General features: G+C 37.9%; 1 protein-coding gene across 1 annotated transcript; it reads right to left on the bottom strand.

The window, feature by feature from the left end:
* Positions 1-3,361: 3,361 nt before the first annotated feature.
* Positions 3,362-20,393, bottom strand: MC2R (melanocortin 2 receptor). Its single transcript, XM_039706299.1, has 3 exons — positions 20,371-20,393; positions 19,967-20,066; positions 3,362-8,975 (listed from the first exon to the last, which is right to left on the bottom strand). Exon 3 carries the CDS (start codon positions 8,831-8,833, stop codon positions 7,862-7,864), a length of 972 nt encoding a protein of 323 aa, XP_039562233.1. The 5' UTR covers positions 8,834-8,975; positions 19,967-20,066; positions 20,371-20,393; the 3' UTR covers positions 3,362-7,861.
* Between the last annotated feature and the right edge of the window lie 233 nt (positions 20,394-20,626).

The following is a 20,626-nucleotide window of genomic DNA, read 5'->3' as shown; positions in this document are numbered from 1 at the left end:
TTCTACTGTTAGCGTTACTAAAATGACTCACTTGGTTTCTTTGCCTTTTTTCTTCTTAATGCTACATTTGCTGACAGCTCCCTTGCTCTGTGTCACCCATCCTATAGCTCTGGCTGCCATGCTTTCCTGCAGAGGTCTGTGCCCTTAAAGAATCTGGTTTCTCTGACCAATATCCCCTCTCAGAACCTGGAGGGACTGTCACCCACTTCTGCAGCTGCATCAGATTTCTCTTTTATGGAAAAAGCCTCTTCTCCCTACTGCTGTCCTAATTCATGAAGCTGGGGCCACAAACTCACAGACAAGACAATCTGCATTTCACTCTGTTATGGAGAAGCTGGTAGCTGGTTAGGTGCACAAACCAGGCCAAGGTTACCTTTCCAGGACTTACTCAGCAGATCTGAGCAAATATACTTTTTGGAAGAAATTCATCAATGGACTAAAAAGTGTGCCTCAGCTTGAAATCAGTGTAAGTAAAACTAGTCTGAAGTAAAACCACTTTCATTTTCATATTGCTTCATCTGTGACCCCAAACCACTGATATGAAAGCATCATTAAGAGAACAGATGGATTTTTGAACTGCCAAATGCTATTTCTGGCTCTTATTTTAGGCATTTGTTTCAAAACATTGCCAGTTGGTATGGCATATTCCTTAGGGGGAAGGCTTTTTCATTAATGTGTCTAGAAGCACTGGAGGAGCAGACTAACTTAATTCAGAAGACCTTTTGCTTTCCCCTCATTTCCTATCACGTTGCCTCAGGAGAATATTTTTCAAACCTTTAAACTGAGAGTTTGTGCTTCTTCAATGTTAGCTGCAGGGAATATGAGAAGATTTAGTAAACGTACCTCTCAATTCTTTAGGGGAGAAATTCTCCATTACAGGCTTAGTGTAATAAAAAGAGTCATCTGAGCTCGTGTGCATTTGCTTGCAAGGAAAAACAGAAACAGATAAAGGTCTTCCTGTTTCAGGTACCAAATTCCACTGAAGTCCTTCAGTTTATTTAACCCTCCTTTTTCCCAGTACAGCCTTTTATTCAGGCTTTCTGCTTCAAATATAAGAAGACAAACATTTGAATACACTACTAAATGTAAGTATAGATATTACATTAGATAATTTTAGTCATGTAAAAGCAAAATTTTGCATTCATGCCTCAGTTGCTGGAAGGACAATCAGCTGAGGAAAGTGTACTGTAAGGTGCTTAGTTATAGAGTGGATGTAAAACATACAATGCATGAGATATTTTTGAAACATCAACATCTGAAATTCAAATGACTGTGCAATATGTTTTAAATTTAAATGACCAGGTTATTTTTGAAATACCAGAACCATCACGCTTAATCTGACTGTATTATGACTGACCTCCAGACATGATACATTAACAGTGACCAGGATCATCACAGAGAATTTTATGATGATGATTAAAGGAAGAAACTGAACATTTTTAAAGGAATTGAAAAATAAATTAATAATTAAGCCATAAAGCACAAACATCACCCCTATTTACATTATAAATTCTTCAGGACCTGTTTTGAATTCCTTCCATGAGTTATGGTATCACTTTATTTGCACGTATCCAAAGAAACAAGACTTCAAGGTGTCTTTGATCTCTAAATCAAATGGTTGCTATTTTTTCTTTTTGGTTGCTATTGCAAATCAGGAGAAAAAGCCATGTTCTGGACATCTCTGCCTCTTTTCACTTATCTCAGCATTACTGTTTGTCTGACCATGAATGTTACTTCCTTCATTTCTACTTCTCTCAGCTCTATACAAGTCTTTCCAGTAACGCAAGATGAATAGGTCCTCCCCACCTTTTTGTTTTCCTCTCTTCTGCTTACTTCCATGCTATGCTACCCAGTCTTAGAAATGACTATTTTCTTCCATGCCCTTGTCTTCCTAACCTGATCTTGACCTTGCTGGCAAAGTTTCCAGCTTGGAAACCCAGGGATGCCTCCGTGTGAGGAGTTTTCTTGTGCTCCTGATACTCCTGAGCCACCCAGACAAAACCTTCAGTAAAGATCCCTCTGTACAGAAAAAAGCTGAACAATTGATTTTGCTCATTGAACACCGTTATTTTAAAAAGTTATTATTCTTCATCAACCCTTTTCCCTGGGTGTATTCCCAGACTTTTAGCTGCCCTTAGTGCCAGCTTCTCTAATGGGAAATGCTGCCAGTCTCAGCCCCTTATTAACCAGCCAGCTCTTACTTGCAAGGCTGTGCTTCTTTCCACCTCCTGCTCACCCAGGAGTGAACGGCTGCCTTTTATCCAAACCCCCCTTCTTTCAAAGGCTCTGCTGTGATCTGAGAGGAAGCAAAGTGCAGATGAGAGCCCTGAGGCCTGCATCAGCTCCTCTCAACTTGCCCTCTGACATAGGCGGCTCCATACTGGGCCAAAGCCCTTTTTTCCCTCCCTTTTTATCTCATTGCACAGGCTGGCAGTTAAGACAGGTTTAGCTGTCACACGGGATGATATGATTACCCAAATTACTTGGCAGTGGTTTCATTTCTCAAGTAAATGAAAATGTAAGACTGTGGTCTGTGATTGAAATAGTGCATTAAGCAACTCTATAGATCACTCTTTAAAATCCAAGCAAAAGCTCAAATGCATATTTAAAATGATGGATAATAATAATTAATTTTGAAAGTGAATAGCTGCAGGAGTCCCTGGACCAGGAAGCTAGTTTTGAATTGGAAGACATCTACCCAAGACCTTCAATGCCACCATACCCTGAGACCAAATTTAAATTGTCAGGAATAATTAGCCAGAAAAAACCTATGTGGTGGGATTTTAAAGGGACTGAAGATATTTCTTGCTGGTTTTAGAGGCCATATTATACCTTATGGTGTTATTCTGATGCCCAGACTTCCTGCAGGGCTGAATGCTCTCATGATGTGTTAACACAGAGGCTCCTGAGAGGCTTTAGACACTATGAAAGTGTTTTTTAATTGCCTGACCTTGTAACCACCAGGTCACAGTCAGGGCACTGCATGGGTCTCCTTTGGGGTCCATCAGGGCAATCTGTCTTTTTGTACTGGAGACCCTTCTGTACAGCTAACTACAGCTGAAATGTCAATGCAAGTGTCCACCTGGGCCATGTGCTCCCTCTCTATCCTTGGGGGTTAGGTTGTCAGAGGGTGAGAAGCTGCTGATGGAGTAACTCCACCCACAAATGTACTATCTTTATCCAGATAGTGCAAAGTTTAGGGGTAGCTTTTCAGGAAATGAAGTTGTAATAAATGGCACTGTAAAGGTGCTGATGAAGCAATGGAATGTGGACTAACAAACCCTTCTCATAGTCTTAATGTAAAAACACCCCACAATTCTCAAAAGCAATAAATAATTTTATTTACTCAGTTAGCATTTGTACTCCAGATGGGTTATGCAGAATTATTTGGTGGTTAATGGTCACTCATCGGACTATGTGTGACAGTTCAATAGTCTGATTTTGTCTTATAGGTGTGAGGGGATTTGAGGATGTAAGAAAACTGCTTTTAGTGGACATGAAAAGTTTTTTTTTTAGTGGTCACACTCAGTTCTCCAGAATTGTACTTTAAGTTGTCCTCTTTGTATTGGAAGCTTACAACATCATTATGTCTTCTGAGAAATAACACTTCAAAAAAGCTATATTAAAGTGCTATTGAATGATAAGGACACAATGGATAGCTCTCTGCTGAAATTACCTTAGAGAATTAATAAACCAGGCCCTACTTGTGTATAATTCTATTTGAATAAATGTACTATTTGAAGTGTGTAGTTTTATTTGAAAAGCTGAAATTTTGTTCAGCTGATAGGAGTCCAAGGCACCTATTTTTCTGAAAGTCTTGTCCAGAACAACGATTCATAGAAACAAAATTTTTCTCACACAAATAAACTAACTCTAAACTATATTTTCTCATGAATAGACTGTGTTTGTCTTGTTAATTTGTAAATAAAATCGAACTGCAAGTTTGTCTCTCACTGGCATACCAAGGCTTTCAGGGGAATTAATTCCCCTGGGTGCCTTTATCAGATTTGTTCACTTTATTCCTGAACATGAAGTTCAGTTCAAAACAATAACAAGAGAGAAGGAATTTTTCTTCTTTGGTTTTGCAGTAAGCGACTGGGAAATGTTTTGTTGCCACAGGCATGAGAAGTTCTGTGGATCCTTCCAAATGAAACATTGATTGTAGCATTGCCTGTGATCTTCAAAGGACTGAATGTTCCTTTCAGGCTTATTAGTTTCTGGTAGAATCCAAAATGAACTTTTTTTGTCCCAAAGTTAATGTACAATTCTGCCTCCTAAACATTTAAAGCTGGGCAGATGAAGAGAAGTTCCAAAATCTGAGAAAATTCTTCATTTTCACATGTTAATATATCAGGGGAGAATTTCAATAGTGACTTCAGCACAATATAATGAAAGCTTCAAAAATTGTGGCTTAAAGAATCTGTTCAAAAAGCAACATAGGTAAACATATGGAGACATTGGTATGTGAGACAGACAAACTTGCTTGGATAGTGGACAACTAAAATGCAAGTAAAAATTTACAGACAATTAGGAGATAATGCATAGAGATTTACCCATCTGCTAGCATGTAAGAAATGCAGGCAGGCTGAAAAAATTAAAATCTTTCTAGAAGCTTTTTTACTCAAATATATTTTATGTTCTTCCTGACTCTTTCCTCCCAGGAAGGGAATATTTTCAAAAGAATGCTTCATTTAATCATAACTAGTGCAAACTGAAAAAAAAGTTTACACGTGTATTTTGAATTCTATATAGATTCCTTACATAACCCCCAGGCTCAGCTTGAGATCTAATATTGTAGACACATATTTCAGCTGTATTGCAAATGCACAGGATCACTTATTACAAATTTACACAGTGAACATGGCAAAGCCTGTTGTCTCTAACACAAAATGGAGAAAAACAAGCAGTTTTCATGATTTGCAACCTGTCTACCTTGCAGCCTTTTTCCCCCAGTCTTGCTGGTTGTCTGTGTATTAGATGCAGAGTATAACAGTGAGAGCCATCAAGTGTCTACTCCAGTTTAAAGACATTACCCTGAATGGTAAGTTTGGGTGTTTCTCAGGCATCACGACAGGAACAGATGTTTTGGGATATTGATTTGAGTGCATCCACAGAGGAGTCCAGGTAGGCCACAGAGAACAGGCACTTCATCTCTGGTAAGATGAGGTGGGAACCAGTTCCAGACAGTGCTTGGATCTCATGGCAATCTGAGGTTCAATGTCAGTGACTGCAGAAACATTTTTAAGTCAAAGAAAACAATGTGGGATAAAACCTACCAAAATCTTACTGCCTAGGTGTTGTTCTTGCTTTAACAATCTAGGTGGAAAAAAATCCTCACTGGTCCATAACCTGCTTAACCACAGCTGCTCTGTGTTTTGCAGATAAATGGTGGCTGGAGGCTTGAAGATGGTGCTGGGAAAGGCAGTGGGATAATTTGGGGAAGAGTAGGCAGATGGGTTACTGGAGAACAGTGTGCTCTGCCGTTGAAAGAGGGCTCAGAGGAACATGATCAAAGGTGTGTCCATGGGATGGATTTTGTTTGGCGAGGTAGAAGCCCAGGGCCTCATTGCAAAGCAAAGTAAAAAAAATGGCAGTGCAGGGGTGGGAGCTGGGGTCTGTGAGTGTCCACTGCCTCTTTCCCCTTTCTTTCAACCTGGGAATGCTGCAAAGGGAGGCTGGCACCTGTTTCAGTTCCTGAAACTTTTCTGCAGGTGAGGGGAGTCAGATAGGGGCTGAAGGCAGCCAGGTCTAACCACACCTACCCTGAGCTGCCATTGGCTGGTGTGGTGGAAGAATGCAGTAGCTAGTGGCACCACCCAAGGTCTGCTGTAGCCATGACCTTGTCCATCCCCCGCTTTCACAAGGGTACCTTTCCAAGCCCTCACTGCCAGCATCTCCATGAGAAGAGTCCTTGTCAAAGGACTTTTTATAGAATTTCAATAATATTTTTTACTGCTGAATTTTTTATTTTGACATGAGTCTCTCTCGAGTGTTCCTCATTGTGGGGCTAAAAGTTTGGTTTTCTTTAATGATTATTTCTCCATGTTTAGGTGTTATGAGGTACGGATAATTTTATTATAAGAATAATTTACATTTGGACAGCTCATTGTAAATGTGGAGTCTTTACATGTGTCGAGTTAGTTTTCCTTATGGGATGCACTGACTTCTAACATGGTGGAAGCTACTTATCTCTCCTACCTATGTCTGCTTTAGGGAAGCAGATGGAAAATAATGTTTGGAGGGAAAGAACATTTGGCTGATAATTCATGCATTACAGAGTTAATATAAGCTCTGCCTTAATCACAATTTTCTTTCCAATATTTTTCATCATTTTAAAATTCATTATTTTTGAGCACAGCGCACTGCAGTACTGTAGAGGTTTTGTTTTTCCTTTTCTTTAGCATTGTATGTTTCTTTTATTTTTCCCCCAATTCTAACAGTTGTTTCTTGCTGTGCAGCTTTACATTTGTTTTGCTATTTGATGGAAATGAAAAAAATTCTTATTAAAATAAAATACACTATTATATCTGAGCTCCCTTCTAAACTTTTATTTTATAGATGAGCCTTTTTTTTGCAATAAATGCAGAGGTTTGAAAAATTTTCATTTTAGTATCTCTTTTCTAATTGAATTTGTAGGTCTGTAGAGGTTTTCAGGTTTATTGTCCTTTATTGAACCCAAGATAACCTGAATTTGTATGGGTTATCCATATTCCATACTCTTGAAATTCTCTCACTGCTTCTCTGTGGCACCGCTGAATGACTTCCTTGAATTACTGTGAGGTTAAGTCCTCACCATATGCTCTGGACTACTTCAGGATGTTTTGCTGCTGAAAGCCATTCTGCCTTAAAGTTTTGCGAGCTCTGTTTTATTTTGGCAGGAACAATTCAAAATTTTACAAAGCAAGGGTTTCTAAATTACAACCTGCTTTGTAGCATCCTGCCAGACTGGATGGTTGCTTCCTTACCTGGGTGGCTGACTTCCTTGGAAGTGTTTGAATTTTATCTCTGGTGTTATGTTTTTTGAATTCTTTGTTGTAGCATACCATGGTTGAATCAAAGTGCTTTTCCTATCTGAGGACCTTATTATTTTATTGAAGAGAACTGGCACTGACAAGCTCAGCAATTCCCTTTGCTAGTCCAGACCTGGCTTAGGAGTTTTAAAATTCAAAACCCGTCTTTGCTGGCACGACAACTTTATGTTGGAAATAACACTTCAGTGACTAAAAATAGCATTTCAGTCAAAATATCTTATTCTTTTGGACTTACACTCCAAGAGTTGCTTTTGAAACTTAGAGATCACTAATTGCATGATTTTATGATTAAATATTTATTATATTTATGATTTTTGAGATTAGATGATAAAGAAGAGTCTTGAGTTTGCTTTTACAGCAAAATTACATGTTCATGTTTTCTACTTAACCATATACTTTTATACAAATGCATGGTTTAGAAACAAATATTCACTTCATTGCAATTTAAACAACAGAATTTTAAAGTAGTATATGTATTGAATTGATATTACTGATACAAAATGAATTTGCTCATATCTGAGGTAATGCAACATGATGCAGATTTTAGTTTGAATTTTTCTGAAATGACAAAAGATAATTAAGATATTTGTTTAGTTTTTTCCCCTTGCATGAAAATTATGAGCAGAATTAGCTTAGTGTGGAGATCTGGTTGACAAAGATTTGTGCTTACTTATTTTTTATTCAGTCTTTGGTAACTCTGAAAAATCTCTGGCAGTATACTACAAGCATAACATTATTTTGGGTGAAATTGTTGGTATTTTTAACTCTTCACACTGATGTTGCACAACACCCCATAAATGCTTCTATAATTTTCATTTTTGATGAAGTGTTCACCAGCTGCAGTTTGACCTGGAACAGTAGAACATCTTCTTAAATGTGTTCCGCAATTCTGGGCTTCGGAATGCAAAAATCATAGGGTTGATGATGGCGTTGCACATGATAAGTGTCCCATTCACATGGAAAATGGACATGTAGCAGGCACAGTAAGGGTTGTGTGGGCAAAACCTTGCTAAGAGGATGTGAAGAACAAAGGGGGCCCAACAACAAAGGAAAACTCCAAGAAAAACAGTCAGCGTGATTGCACCTTTCATGTTAGTTCTGTGATGGATGGTGCTGCTGGGCAGTGAGGCGATCTTTTTGGCATGAGATCGAGCCAGGAGGAACATGTGGACGTAGAGGCAGAGTATGAAAAACATCATCAAAGGGAACAGGATGGTGAAGGGAATGACTGTTGCTGCTTCGTAGGAGAAGAGGGCAATGGCAATGCTGCTGCTGGCACAGAACGCCCAGATGATTGCCAGGATAACCAAGGCCCTCCTCAGTGTCATGATATTGTGGTACCGCAAAGCGTAGAAGATAGTGATGTATCTGTCTGCTGCAATAGCTAGCAGGCTGAAAATAGACCCCAGCAGAGACAGAATGAACATGGAATCCATGGCATCGTCCAGTTTTTTCTCAAAGTCTCCGTGACGTGTCAGGTATCCCATTTTGCACAATATGATAAAGATGTTCTCCAGAGTTTTGTACAAGCTACCTAACATGTCTGAAATGGCTAAACTGCAAATGAAGAAGTACATGGGCAAGTGTAAATTCTTATTTCTTACAACAGCAATGAGGATAAGTAGATTTTCCAGTATCCCAGCGGCAGCAACCGTGAAAAAAACTTCCTCTGGCACCACAACCTGGGTGCAGTCAGTGATATTTAATGAAAAATCACTTATGTTTTCAAGGGATGGAATGCTTGTCTGCCCTGGGTGTTTGATGAAGTTGGAAGGTCTCTCAGTGCTCATTCTTCTGGTCATGGAAAGAGTCTGCGTTGCTTCTTTTTCAGGTTTGGCTTTATTGTGAAACTGACCTGTCAATCAGACCATTCTTCTTTTGATCAAGGTTCTCTCTTTCATCTGAGGCAATTTTAAGACTTAACTGAAATGTCTGGAAATTCTCCTACAATAAAACATGTAGAAACATAAATATCAAGAAGAAATTGGCCACACATATGAGGCAAAAATAGAGATTTGAAATATCATCTATTGCCATTTAAAGCAGATAGAGAAAACAATTGGATGAAATAAGAGCTGTTCAAGGCTTCACTGAACCTTAAGGAGAACCAAAGTGTAGATTCTCTTTTAGCTGCAAAGTAATTTAAAAAAATATGTGTAATTTTCTTTACCAGTGTGCATCCCACATTTACTGAAACAAATCTTACAGACTTGAAGAGTTTGGCAATCTTTACTGGCTCAGCTGTTTGCTTTGAGAAAGCCTGGCACTTATCACAAGATTTTCAGCATTATTAGACACAAATAAAACTAATGCCAAGATAAACTCTTGTTCAGAACAATAACATGTTTACCTCCACACTGTTGATGGTGTAATGAAATGCCCGCAATTTAGATGTGAACATTCGTAAATACTAATGTATTTAGGGACATGTTAGATGTTAGTGAAAGTCTTCCTTTTCATTTAGATTGAAATTGTCTTTTGATTCCATGAAATTATTTCTAAGATCCAAAGTACAACTTTTTCTTGTCTGTATTTTGCAACTATCTAAAACCCCAAATATTATTTTGGTATCGGGATGATGTTTTCCTTTCTCCATAATGATCCTAATCTAAACTACATCCAAGCCTATAGGAGTCCTTCCAAAGGAATAGACTTTTTACTCTTTTCATTAATGTATAAATTTATATGATATTAATTTAGCTTGGATATGACCCATAAAAGATAAGAAAGAGATTTTCTTGTTGTCTTCATAGCCAGTCATGGGAAATATAGATAAAGTTTTGGTATTTAGAAAGTTCCCTTCTTTAGAGATATATTTTCACTGAAATGGTTGTCAAGCACTGGAACAGGTTGTCCAGAGAAGTGGCTGAGTCACCCTCTCATGAGGTATTTAAATGAGGTATGGATGTGACACTTAGGGACATTGTTTAGTGGTGGACTTGGCAGTGCTGGGTTAATGGCTGGACTGAATGATCTTAAAGGTCTTTTCTAGCCTAAATGAGCCTAAAATTTCATATTTCTCCCCGTGTTTTTAAGTTTAAACCAGCTTTCTTTGATACTTTCATATTAGTAAATCTTGAAATTTCTTTGGATATTTGTTCATAGTCAGGGTTGCTGAATATTATAACACACAGTTACTGTTTCAAAGGGAGAAGTTGGAAGTTTCATTTTTTTGTATACAAACAAGGCTTGGAGCACCAGCCATCACAAATTTGATGAAACTAGAGCACTTAAGAGGAAGCATTCAGGAGAGTACCCATATCTATCTGAAAACAGATGCTGTGTAGAATTAAAAATGAACTGTATTGCACTCCAGCTTGTGTGGACATTCCCAAAGATAATTAGGCCGGCATCTGTCAGTATGTGATGGAAGGAGTTACTAACAAGAATAAGAAACTTGACAATGTCTTTGTAATGATATGTTTTTCCTATTCTCACCTGGAGCTACTGTCACATAAAGTTTAATGATTTCTAATCTAGCACTCTGTTACCAATTTTCACTCTTTATAGGAAGTCAACACAGACACTTCAGACAAAACTTCATTTCAATAGGATTTAAACAGAAGATTCAGCAAGCAAACATTAAGTTGCTATTTTCTCAAAACTGTGTTTCAAGAATGCTTATTTGCTGATATAGTCGTATTGCTGAAATAATCTCAGTGAAAAACATGAAGTTTCCTTCATTGAAAATATGTAATATTATGAATGGCATGGTATATTACTTCTGTTGCTTATAATTTTACAGTAACTTTGTTTTAAGCTAAGAGCAGAGAATTTATAAGGGATTTGGTGCATTTACAATAAATTGAATAATTGCATCACTAAATGTTGTTTTCCAACAATCGATAGAAAGCCAAAAAAGCCTATATTGTTTCAGAGATTCTCATTGCAGCATGAATACATGGCTACTGCACACCATTCATGTCATATCTATTAGAGTTCTATATCTATATAATATCTATTAGGGTTCCATCAAAGATCTTGTCCATTATCTCCTTTTCTGATGCTTCAGTGTGGTGCACAGTCATATTTCAATCTCAGATATCCCAGACAAATATCTGTATATTCAGTGTTTTACTTGGGTCATGAATCCAGTGCTTGATCTGCACGACAAACATTATATCATAAATCTGCAGTAAGTTCCACAGTTACAGGATTCTTTTCACTGCTGCTGACCTACCAGGCAGTGTGCATTGAGCAGTTTAGTGGTTCTAAGCAGTGTAGGAACAGACACACTACACATGGGAGGTGTCGTGGTTTGTCCAGGAAGTGAGTTTCTGAGAAAGTTGTGATCAAACCAATCAGTGGCCAGATTTGAAAATTAGCACCTGTTGTGGCCACTGAAGACCTGGATACACCTCTGAGAACACACAGGAGTTAAAAGCAGAAGATTCCCAGAGGAACTTTCTCTTTTGAGTCTGGTCGGTGAGTCGAATCTGACCTCTCCCCTGCCCAGCTGCGCCTGGGTGGGGAGGGAGAGGCCATTGCGGCCTGAGGGAAGGGAGGCCGGAGCCCTGCGAGGTGCAGGGGTGGAGGAGATCTGGGATGTTTCAGGCAGCCCCCCTCCAGGAGAGAGTGATATAGAGTCTGTGCTGGCTTGAAATTTGAAATCTCGTGCTGGCACCATGGCCAGGAGAAGAAGAAGGAGAAGAGCAAGGTGCCCAGCCGCGGGTAGACCGCAGCTGAGGTTTTAACCGCTTTGGTGCTGAGACAATGAAAGCTGTAAAAAACACTGATCCTCCCCAGATGAGAATTAAGAGAAGACAGAGGATGAGCAAATGAGAAGAAAGCTTAAGAGAGTGAAAAAATGCCAGCAGATGAGAAGTGCCCTAGATGGAAGAAATTATTGCAGTGGCCTTTTGGCTAGACTTTCCTCTTACATGGCCATGGGACGGAACCAATTTCTTCCCGTAATGTAGAGACTGCACCTTGAAGGAAGCAGTTAGCCAGAAGCCAGGAGTGACAAAGCCATTGTGAGAAGGAGTAGAAGGATCAGAGACTGATGGGGAGGGTGTGATGGAGCCCTCTGCCTTCAATGGAGAAGGATGTCTGTTCATGAAGTCCCTCGGCCCCAGGAGGTAAAATATGGAGGGGACAGGTGTCCCAAATGGTGAGAAGCTGCCACTTCTTAAAACTAAGCAAGGCATTCTTAAAAAGACCTAAGAAGCTGTTTAAGTCCATAGACAGTAGTGAGAGCACTGAACATAGAAAGAAGATGATCACCATGGCAGATTCTCTCGGGGCGGCTGTCATGTGTGACACAGAAACACAGGAAGTTCCAACTGTGTTTCCTGGAGAGGCCCATAGTGCAAGAGAGAAACTCCTCTCTCCTGATGAACTGAAGAGAGGTTGTGTAGAGGATGGTATTGGACTGAGAATTGAGTGTTAGAGGGGTGGGGGGAGGAAGAGTGTTTTAGAAGTTTTCCATTGTCAATTATTGTGTGTAGGGCTTTTTTTTTTCCTTTTTTCCCCCTCTTATCTTTATGTTATAAATTAATAAAGTGTTGTGTTTTCCCTCCATTCCCAAGTTGGAGCCTGCTTTATTCTATTTCCAGGTCCCATCTCACAGTAACCATTTTAGAAATATACCTTTCATAAGAGCACTGGCATTGTGCCAGAGTCAACCCATTACAGGAGGTAAAGCTGCTGTGAACATGGTGAGCAACATCAGAAAAACGACTCTGGGTCCCCAGCACCAAGAAGCCCAGGGTGAAGAAGGACCACCAGGACGCCACTGGATCCATGGGTGGTGACTGTCTTATGCTTGATTCTCTCTTCACTCACCACCCTTTTATATTTCTTTCTATTTCTTTACCTCACACATACTGTTAAATAAAATCCATACTATTACTTTGGCATGTGGTCTTGTGTTCACCTTCACTTGGGGAGAGACATTTTTCAATATTTGGATCTTAACAGTGTCTTAAAAGGTAATGGGAAAAGAAGACTCTTTGAAGCTTGGATGCATATTTCTACTGTCTACAGAAATTAGAGCTAAGGTCCTTTCACATAAGTATGAAAGATGAAAAAAAAATTTACACTCGTGTGTTAATACCAAATTCAGTTTGAATGCATTAAATTTCATCTCCCCTGTCAGTACCTTGCCAGTTTGCTTTGTACTGTCCAGATGAAGGGTCCATGCCACTCACACTCTGAAATACCTCAGATTTATCTTTTGCAGGTACCTGCAAAGTCAATCTTTCCAAGCTAGTGCTTACATTTCAGAACTATTAAAAATAGGACACAACAATCTTAAAATTAAAAACAAAGCATGCCATATAGGACAATTCTGGTTTTCCTGATAATCGATAGCTGAATTATTTGGATTTCACCTTTTTTGTGGTCATTCATGGTCTAAGAATAAGTCTGCCTGACTGTAGCAAGAAATGTAAAACAGTCAAAAAGCAATAAATGACAGTGAAAGACTCTTAAAATCTGAAACACATTTACATATGTAGCTGTATGACAAAATCAGTCAAATAAAATCAACCCATTCTTGTTTAAATTAGATCCTGGATGGAGAAATCAACAGCTCAGTAACACTGCATATTCAGAAACATTATTTATCTAGCAGGATGCAGTCTCCCAAGCTGTTATAATGGGCAATGAACCCATTATAGCAATGGAGAAGTCACTAAAAATGCACATATTTGTAGTGGCTCCTTATGATGCTTTTGTTGCTTGGAAAGTGTGTTTGCACTAGTTTATATTACACATCTAAAAGCCAGCCCCAGTACTTCAGCTTGTGGCAAGGCTGAGAACACCCTTGAAGATGCTGGGGACTCCCAGTTACTAAAAATGCACATATTTGTAGTGGCTCCTTATGATGCTCTTGTTGCTTGGAAAGTGTGTTTGCAATAGTTTATATTACACAGCTAAAGGCCAGCCCCAGTACTTCAGCTTGTGCAAGGCTGAGAATACCCTTGAAGATGCTGGGGACTCCCAGTGCTGCAGAGCATTAGCCTTGGGCACAAACCATAAATCTCTACCTTGTGTCCTGTGCCCACTGATAACTAAAATACAAATTTCTCTGCAGTAGAAATACAATGACTTAGCATCTGAAAGGTCTGGGAATAATAGGTCTGCTCTTGAATTTTTTTTTTAATTGGATGAAAACTTAATTCACTGAATAAATAAATAAAACATTTCCCTCGATGCCAAAACATTAAATTGGCCAGATCAGCTGCAATAGCAATAAAAGTAATTTCAGCTGTGAACTATAATGAGAAGATATGGTTAAAGAATTATATACCTTAAATACTGTATAATTTCCAAGGGACTTTTTTTTTTTTGCATCTATTATTGTTTTTGTAGCAAACCATATTTCCCAGATCAGCTGCAATAGCAATAAAAGTAATTTCAGCTGTGAACTATAATGAGAAGATATGGTTAAAGAATTATATACCTTAAATACTGTATAATTTCCCAGGGACTTTTTTTTTGCATCTATTATTTTTTTTGTAGCAAACCATATTTCTTTTTATCAAAGAGACCCCCAGGATGTATTTACTCTTTAAATAGCTGTTAGGAAATAAAACCTGAAAGGGTACTGAGTAGTTTCTTTGGCTTTAGGACTGCACAAAAAAGCTGTAATAATGAGCCATTTATGTAGACGCAATGATTTCTTTCCAGAACCATGAAATATATAAATGCCTGGTTCTAAAAAAAAGACCAGAATTTTTTTTTAAAGTAATTTTGAAGGAATGTGACAGAATAAGGGGTTTGTGTATCATGCACAGTGTAAACAGTATATTTCACAACCTACTCAGTGTATAAATAGGTGCTCATTAGTCACTAGAAATGCCATAACCTTCCCTCAGTCCCCCAAAGTCTCCAATGTATTAGCACTTGCTTCTTTGTCTTTATCTCTAGTTAGATCCAAAGCTTTATCACTTGGACACCTGATGATCTGTTCAGTTTGGTTCCCCTTGCCTGGTGCAGTTTAGAATGACCTCCTTTCTCTGAAAATGCCAGCCAAAGTTCCAGGGACAGGAGCAATGTATTTTTTCAGTCACCTGTGTTCAGCTGTTGCAATTTTGTATCAAGGTACATTTGACAAAAAACTGGTGACAAATACCTTTTCCCTTCTAGCTTTTCTGGGAGTACACCAGGCATTTAAGAAGGAAACAATGCACTCAAAACATGGATGTGGAGGCTTAGCTTTTAAAGGTGTAAAACAAGAAAATGGCAACCTTTTTTTTTTTTTTTTTTTTCATGGGGACAAGAAGGGCTGGGCCTGTTATAGGCAGGTGAGTTATGAGGGCAGGATGACCCCTACGTGTGCTAATGGGAATTTCTTTTTGTCTGCCAGCCTGGCTTAACCCTGAACAAGCAGGCAAGTGAAAAAACACATCAAGCCTGATCCTGCCTTGCCCTGTACATTGTATGGTTCTTTACAGTCGTTAGAAGTAATTGTCTGTAAAAAATACAGATTCCTAAGGGGTCTCTCAGCTTCTCTACTTTCTGTAGATTTTCTGTCTGACTCATAGTACTGAAAGTATCTCACTCACTTCTAGATTGACTATGTTTAAAGTACCTCAGCATTGCCTGTACAAAAAAAGAAAACAGAAACCTGCCTGCTTGAGGAACAATAGCAGATCATAAGTGAAACATCCTCAGCTGTAATTGTTAAACTCTTGAAGGAAATAGTTTCCTCAAGTGACCTTGATTTTAAATCTCTCACCATTTATTCAGCAGACCTAAATGGTGCAGGAAGCATCCAAGACAGTTGCTAAAATTTAGTGGCAGCACAGTTCTTTGATATTGTCCAAGTATTGTTCCTTTATATGGGAATCCTTCTGAGAGCATTCCTATTGCCCATCAGTAACTGAGACGGTAAAAATGGTGCACATCTGATAACTTTCCTTCATATAAAACTAAGAAAGTCTATATTTTAATATAGGCATTATATGTTAAAAACTGTCCAGCAAACATTGAACAAAACGGTGGCTGTGATTGCAAAAGAGTGACAGCATTAATTTCCATGCTTCAAAAATCAGAATTTTTCACTTCTGAATATGAAACTTCTCAGTTGCTGGCATTGAGATGGAACAGAAAGATCTCTTTCCAGGGAAGAAACACGAGTTTCTCCTGCTTACTGCTGTAGGTACAGCTAGGAAAAAGTACTATGTGGTCATATTGCATTGTTCAGTTGCTAGAACTTGTATCTTCTCATCAAAGTAAACATATTTCATTTGAAAAACCAGTTTATACCAGAATAGAGTACTGGTGGCTTTTATAGAATCATTTTCCTTCTAAGTATTTTTATCCTGTTTTCTTTTATTTTTTAAAATTACAGTGTAGGTAAAACAATATCAAATAAAGGTATGTGGAAACAGTGAGGAAAATTTGAGATGCTAAGATACCTGGATCTTCATCACACAATCTTTTGAAATTTTATTAAACAACTGCAATTAGTATCCGTGCTGTATGAGGTAATTTATTCTTTTGCTTTGATCTCCCTCTAGTGTTCAAGAAAATAGTGTCAGCCAAGTATTAATGACTGATCAGAGCTTTTCTAATTATTCACATGAGTGGACATTATATAACATCGTGTTTCCTAATCTCGAGTTCATGAACTGTTGTCAGGCCTAGATGAACTTTTTTTTGTGTAAGGTTTTTCACTGGCATGGGTCTTGGTGATTTACTGCACCAGGATAGTGAGTGTATGTTCCATATGATTTAAGTGTCGCTACTTTCTTAGAAATAACTTCACATTTGATAGAGACGGAACTTTTTAAAGAAAAGAGCAAGGAAGCAAAAAGGGAAGTGTGTATGTATACAAGCTAAATACATAAAAATATTGTTGTATCTAAAGCTGTGCATATACCAATTGGGTTAACTACTACCAAAATTTCACTCACATGATTACAACTGTGACTTCCTTTTAAGAATACTTTCTAGAGTGAAATTAAGGTGCAAATCATACTTGCTGAAATTTTAAATGTATGACATGTGTATATGTTGAAGAGACTTCTTTTTTCCTGACTTTGAAAACGGCACAAAAGCATTTTCTGACCAAATAATAAACTGAACAGGAGATCTTGCAAAGATTACAGCTGAAAAAAAATTGAATGTTTGGTTTACTTCTTATGGATGCTTCTCTTTCTTTTTTCCTTAAAATCAGCACCAAGGTAACACAATTATGTGTTTGTCTTATAAATAAGGAAAAATCCAGAAAGATTTCTATTAATATTTAAGGTTAGGTATATTCACTATGCCATGATTTTGTTGCTAAAAAAAAAAAAATGTAATAAGGCATCTAAGCTATGCAGAAACAAACTGGTCAGGACTGCTTCTCTCTCTCATGTGAGTGTAGCTTCATGTAAAACGTGCATAGCTCTGGGTGTTTCAGCAAAGATACTGGAAGCAGGTAAAGTAAAACGGATTAAAAAGGATTGACTGAGCTCTTAATGTCCTTAACAAAATAAATCTTTGCAGTAGCAGAGAGGAAAAAGGAATTATTTTGGATACTTATTAATGAAAAGGCAAGAACCTCTGAAAAGGCAGAGAGAAAAAGAAATTAAAGCTGAAAACCCAGGAAACATTTTTTAATTGATTAAATTCTTGTGGCAGTATAATTTTTCACATACAATCTCTGAGACTGTAAGCTATGCCGTTAGCTAAGGTACCTGGAACTGAAAAAAAGCTGCATAAAATATTGGAGGTTATGTAAAGACTCTTGTTTTGTCACAAGGCATAAACACAGAATGTTCACAAAGTCATTAGTGAACTTTATTTCACAAAGTCTTTAGTGAGATGATTTTCTTCGTATCAAGTGTGTGGACAATTTACTGAAAATGAGTAACCTATAGAGATTAAAGTTAGGACCTGTACAAAATCAAGTGTTGTAAATTCATTAATGCTCTTCTGACTGGTGTTCTGCTTCCTTTTTCAGTAGTTGCACTTTGAAGCAGCCTTCCCACCAGTGTAAACAACACGCTGTGCCCTGGGGAGGGGGAACTTCTGCAAGTCATTTACTACACAGCTATCAGGGAAGGGAGTGAAATTGCAGTGAAGGCTTCCCCTGTCTTTACTGCTGGACAGTATATGTGATCATGAGAGTTTTTTTTTTTTGAAACATGTGGAGCCTCACTCTCTGCAAAGCTTCTGTTGCTTTGTAAAGTTGAGATACATTAAGAAATTCAACTATTGTGATACACTAAGAAATATAATTATTAGTCAGTTGTAATTTTTACAATGTAATCTACCTAAAGAAATGAAAAACCACCAAAATACAAAACCAAATGAAGCTTGCTCTGCCTGATGCAGGTAATTGCTTTGGAAGTGATGTACTTATAACCTTTGGTCACATCCTTCACCCTCAGATCAGTCTCTTGTCATTGGATACACTTGGTGACAAGCTACAGTGATCAAAGCCTACTAAATATCTTTCTTTATTAAGATTATACTGGAAAGATTCATGTTTCTTTGAAACAATAGTTATTGTGCCCCAGACTTTGTAGTTGGCTTTTATTGTACTATTTTCTTATTTTTTCCAGAAGAAATTATTTTAAAGAAATTATTTTTAAGAAATTATTTTTATTTATTATAAAGCTGCAAATTTCTACAAAGAACAAAAAAAATAAAATATTGGATTTGAACACAGGGCAAATAGTTCTTTGGGATCTTTGTAAAATCAATCAAGAGGCCTTCAAGTGACATTTCTGGAGGCCATTGCTCTGTTCTTACACTTTCCACTAAATCACTCCATTTTCTGTTTTCTATTAATAATGCCATCACAAAAATGTTACCAGCAAGCATTAAGGAAATCTTCTTTACAGAAAAGCATTAACAATTTCTTGAAAAAGAACTCCTGTGTTCCTGCTCTAAAGAAAGAAGCACAACTAACTACTCTTTTAGGAGCCAGCCATCTTTTTCTTTGGCTGTGTTTGCTCCCATAGTTGCAAACAAAATAATAGTCAAAAAAGATGGTATCATTAGAGTAATATTTAATATTTTTAAATGACAGAAAACAAGGGTGTGGATTTATAGCATGTAGCCTGCTGTTTAAGTGCGTTATCTTCTGTGATGCATAGGGTATCTCTTATTGGAACAAAAACATGCATCAAAAATACAGCATCTTCTTTCCTGAGAGCTGCTTAAAAGTTCCATTGTGCTTTTTGTCTGGCCACTGAATGAATATATATACATTCATTTATGCTAAAAAGTAGTGAAAAGGCAATTATTAAAATTTTAATTCAATAGATGTTTATTTCTTTGGGAAGCCTGTAGAATGGGGGCAGGGTGAAGAAAATACCTCTTTTAGATTTGTCTTTTCAGAGCCATCTTCATTCCACGTGCCTGGGAGGGAGAATGAGTAGGGAAAAAAAGTGTGGAAGGACTCATATCTATATTCTCCAAGACTGTAGAAATTTACTTGCACTTGGAGTAGTGGCCACATAAAGCTTTAGTCCCTATGGCTTTAGTCCCTATGGCAATGAAGCTGTGGCTGAACAGGTATTACTACTTCTACACAGTTATCATGGAATTACAGATATATATGGTGTGTTTGTGTGTGTTTTTGTGTGTGTGCGTGTGCACGTGTGTGTGTGTGCGTGTGTGTGTGTATGTAGTGAAATTTAGCTTCTGCTTCTAATCTGAAATAGTTAACAGGGAAAGGCAAAGGATAAGTAATTGTTCAGGTTATCTACAAAAACAGGTTTTAAGCAGAGACATTTGCTCTGTCCTCATTTGTGGTTATCTGCTTCAAGGCAGAGACTGCTGCTGTTCTCTGCCTTCCTCTCTTGTGTGCTGCTGATTGACACAGGATTAAGTATCTAAAAGTATTGGCAATTAGAGTGCAGCAAACCACACAGTAGTCTGAGAAATCTGTAACTGTCAGGTACATCGATGGAATTATTCAATACTTGCACTTGAGCAAGTGAGAACAGAATTTGGTCTCCCTGAACAGAGTGAATACAACAAAACCGTACCTGGCAGGTGTAGCCCTCCTCAGATAATTCCCAGTCCAGACTCAGAAAAGCACTCATTGATGACCAGCTAGAAAGTCTCTGAGGGATGTGTGGCCTCTGGCTGATACAGTGAAAAAAACCCAAACAGGAAAAACAGTAAACAAAAGATAAGAAACATTTCAATAGAAGTTCTCCTACTCTATAACTTAACTTCTTCCATTGGTAAAGAGGATAATCTTACTCAGTCTTCATACAAGAGGCATAAAACCCTTGCTAAAATTTTGCTTTAAAGAAGAATGATTGGAAGATAAAAGATTTCAGGGAACATTAGGAAAATGGCACTCCATTCCACAATAACATTGCATATTTCTAATTTTTCCAAGCAGGTTTTCTGACATTAGATATATTTTGTAAACCTCACTTACCTGCTAGTGAAACCTCTTGTGAGTCAGTTTGCTGGTAGCTCTGGGAGCAAGATTATTTATAAAGGAAATGAAGCCAAGACAGTCTTTGCGTAAGGGAAAGATTGGAACATCTAAATCAAAGAGGACGACAGTTGTTTCATGGGCATAACCTTGAATTAGGATCTCTGTAAAATAAATCATCCACTGTCTCTTGAAATATTTATAAGGAAAAAAAAAAGAACAAACTGCCCAATCAAAGGGAAAATATTCTCTTTCA

Source organism: Passer montanus, unplaced genomic scaffold, assembly GCF_014805655.1.
Source record: "Passer montanus isolate IOZ18808 unplaced genomic scaffold, ASM1480565v1 scaffold19, whole genome shotgun sequence".
Taxonomy (NCBI): Eukaryota; Metazoa; Chordata; class Aves; order Passeriformes; family Passeridae; genus Passer; species Passer montanus.
Note: the sequence above shows the minus strand (reverse complement) of the source record. Positions and strands in the feature narration are given on the sequence as shown.

Bases quoted from the DNA above. Each gene is read 5' to 3' on its own strand.
- MC2R (XM_039706299.1), bottom strand. From the start codon at position 8,833: ATGACCAGAAGAATGAGCACTGAGAGACCTTCCAACTTCATCAAACAC.